Source organism: Maylandia zebra, linkage group LG19, assembly GCF_041146795.1.
Source record: "Maylandia zebra isolate NMK-2024a linkage group LG19, Mzebra_GT3a, whole genome shotgun sequence".
NCBI lineage: Eukaryota > Metazoa > Chordata > Actinopteri > Cichliformes > Cichlidae > Maylandia > Maylandia zebra.
In genome coordinates this window covers 24,697,764-24,701,314 of record NC_135185.1, presented here as the reverse complement: position 1 = coordinate 24,701,314, position 3,551 = coordinate 24,697,764, and the positions used below count along the sequence as shown (strand labels likewise).

General features: G+C 37.5%; 1 protein-coding gene across 4 annotated transcripts; it reads right to left on the bottom strand.

Annotated features, from left to right (window-relative positions):
* Nucleotides 1-475: 475 nt before the first annotated feature.
* Nucleotides 476-2,751, bottom strand: LOC101465503 (uncharacterized). Of its 4 annotated transcripts, none has more exons than XM_004540390.3 (5): nt 2,497-2,751; nt 2,237-2,306; nt 2,065-2,139; nt 1,765-1,857; nt 476-1,675 (listed from the first exon to the last, which is right to left on the bottom strand). In XM_004540390.3, exons 2-5 carry the CDS (start codon nt 2,261-2,263, stop codon nt 1,046-1,048), a joined length of 825 nt encoding a protein of 274 aa, XP_004540447.3. In that variant the 5' UTR covers nt 2,264-2,306; nt 2,497-2,751; the 3' UTR covers nt 476-1,045. The 4 variants fall into 4 exon arrangements, with proteins under 4 accessions (XP_004540447.3, XP_023011357.3, XP_004540446.3 ...); XM_023155589.3 differs by having other exon boundaries at nt 2,065-2,136; XM_004540389.3 differs by having other exon boundaries at nt 2,237-2,292.
* Between the last annotated feature and the right edge of the window lie 800 nt (nt 2,752-3,551).

Genomic DNA, 3,551 nt, shown 5'->3' with positions numbered 1-3,551 from the left:
CTGCTTGGTCTTTGTGTTTTAATTAATGTCGTGCATGGTTGTTGCTATGGAGCTCTTTTCTTCTTAGGAGCCTGTTCAGACTGGGAAGTATTCTAAAGGAAATGTTTAAGTGAATCACACACACATGCCAAAGGAAACATCAGTGACATAATGTTTTTTCTTGTGAAGCTGCTATGGATTGTCCCAAATGCAATATCAGCATTGTAACTTTAGACAGTTTTTTCCTGAATGATTTTTTTTTTTCCAAATTATATAAAGACATCTGGACTGAACATGAGACAAAAGCAAAGTTCAGCAAGAAATCTCAAATGTAAACTTGTTTTTTGCCCTCTGTCACAGTCCTCCTTTTAGTTACTTTTTTTTAATGAAATGTAATGAAACCTTCACTGAGCTGCCAGGCACAACTATATAATTATCCATTACTGCCACCTGCTGGTTGGAGGGGTAAGTATATTACCAAAGTTTCATGACAATATGCATAAAATATCTGTTACAGCAATAACTGTTTGGCAAAACCATTTTTATACACTCACTCTCTTTTAGAGGGTCAAAAGTAGAAGACAGACTGACAAGGCCAGGTGAGCCTAGTTTCCCTGTTACTCAAACCCAAGGAGTCAAATCAACATAACCATCTGGTTAAAAGGAAGGAATGCACAGACCAGCACAACACCAAAAGGCCATGTTTTGCTAAAACCCTTTAAGTAAAGCTAAAGGTTTGCACTTAAAATCACATTAACTGTTTGAGGTAACATTACATTGTTCAAATGCTTACTGACCTAACTGCAGACACTCATTGAACCTCCATGAACCACTGGAGACTTAAATATTTTACTTTATTCATTCATTTGGATTTAAGCAGCTCATTTGAACAAAAATTAGGTTTTGATGAGTCACCTGTGACTAAATTTTAAGCAAGTGATAACCAAATGCCACCTTAACGATCAGGAGGTGCTCAAAGTTAACTATTCATGAATAAACAGAGTGCAATTCCAAATAACTATTTAAAGTATTTCAGTCCACCTTAAATCTCAACTGTTAAAGAACTCTAACATGGTTCAGATGCAGAATTGTTTCCTTCTTGTTCATCGTCCATGTTGAAGACACACTGCTTCTTCCTGTGTCCCAACTCAATCATGTCTGTTCCAGGGAGACTCAGCTTTCTCTTGTACAGAGATCCAAGGTTACACAAGCAGGGAGATCTCTCAGAGGAGCAACCCAGCATGTGAGATGAACTCCCCTCCACTGAGCTTTGAGGTTTAGGTGGGTGAAGTGTGGAGGATCTTGTAATACGCAAGCCTGAATCATCAAGCTGCAATTCCATATCAGAGATTTGTCTGTGTGTTACTGAATCAGTTACCCTTTCTTCTGGAAGATTTTTACAAGCATCCCTGTCACTGTTAGAGGGAAGAGTGTCCAGTTCGCAGACCAACCGGTCAGAGTCACTTCCACATTTCATCTGGACATCCAGAAGATTCGGCTGTTCTCTCAGACAGTCTCTCTTGTCATTTTTTGTCCCTTCTCTGAGGGCAACAGAAGCAGAGTGATTACAGATACATCGCCTGCTTCGGCCCGAGAGTCGACATCCTCCTTTTGCCTGCTGCCTCGATTGCCTGCTGGAGACATTGACATTTGACTCGTCAGAATCCTCAGAGCTCCCATCGTACGGGTCCAAATCCTACAATCATAACAAGCGCACACATTTTAATTCATGATCAGCAATGTGCATTTTCAACACAAATGGATGAATGAGAGGAGAGTGCATACCAAAGAATAACAGCCATGCCTTTCTGCAGGCTTAAGCGTTAATGGCAACGCCCTCCTTGAGGCACCACTCTCTGGTGCACTGCTCACACATCCCTAAACACAACCACCAGAGGTTCAACATCAATAAGTTGGCAGTTATTTTTACAAAGATCGGTGCATGTCTGGCTTTATATGTTAAATGATCACTAAAACTGTTTTTCCCCTACTATTTGAAAAATGCTTAAACTATACTATATACTTCCAAATTTGCTTATTATGTCAGTGTGCATGTATTGCCCAATTGATGAATTCAAGCAGTACCATGGTACTGGTGTCGGACCATCTTGGACTGATTTCAGAGTCAGAATCTGTGCTGGACTCCATGTTGCACATCTCCTAACAAAAAACAAAGGTCATACTAGTCCAACAGTATGCAAGTGGTCTAAGAAGAATGCAGAGCACCTGCAGATGGGCATTGGGTAAGTATTCTTACCATGTAATTTAAAGTAAGCTGGTCCATACTGCTGGGTGCTTGTCTATCAGTGCTGTCTGAATGTAGAAAACTATATGTAGGTTACATTGCAATAATGATTAAATCAAAAGACAGCCAATAACATATACAGGTGATTTATTTATTTTATTTATTTGGAAAAGATTGTGCACATGTTACGTTGACACCACAAATGAAAATGAATTAACTAGGAAAATACCACGTCTAAGGAGAAAAAACAATTAAATAGTAATCACTGATACCTGGAAGTGGACGTTGTGTTCTTCTTCTTCTGTGTGCCATGACATTTGGCGCGTGAAACAAATTTTCTTTGGAAATAACGCAAATAAGTCGAGATAAGATGGTCAGGAATGCTGGCAGCTTAATTAAAGAGCAGGTGCCTTGAATAAGAAACAGCCAAGTGTGGCCACAGTCAGGTGAGCAGTCTACACAACTGCACTGTCACAAGTTTTAAACACCACAGACTTGGCTAATTTCAAGATTGTGACAAAATAATACGTCCGGTTGTTGCTTTTTCAAAATAAAACGTGTACCGGTCCTGCGTTTTTTTAAGTTTTAAAGCTTATTCTAACTAAAATGTAAACATATATTTTTTTTGTATGAAATATATATTGTAAACTGTACTTTAAGAAAACAAAAACAGCAACTTGATCATAAGCTTAAACGTGTGGTTGATCGAGTAGTAACTTACTATATATTTATATATAAACAGTGCAAATATCTAAAACTTGTATTTTTTTATTTTTCAAAATGTATTTTTTTTATTTTTTTTTAATACAATCAAGCCTAGTTTATGGGAGCTTGTTTCCGTCTCTGAAAAAAACTAAAAACAACAAAAATAAATAAATAACATAAATAAACCTCCTTCCATCAGGAAGGAGGTTCTGCAGCATCCGGTCCCGTACCAGCAGACTGAGAGACAGCTTTTTCCATCAGGCCATCAGACTGCTGAACACGTCATAGACACCTCACCTTAACTACTGGAACTTCAACATTATGTATTACTGTACAGTAATGCCACTGTTTTGAACATGTCTCAACTCTGTATATTTTTATATATTTATTTATTGTTTACTCTATTTAATTTGTAAAATATGTGTACACACACACACACACACACACGTAGAAAAATATTTAGTATACACATCCAGAAATGCATATACTATTATATATTGTACATATATTTATTAGTTTCAGATGTAGCCATTCTTGTATTTTGCTTGTTTACATTATTGTATTTTGCACAACTCTGTTGCTTGTGAAGCTCGCACACAAGAATTTCACTCACATGTACTGT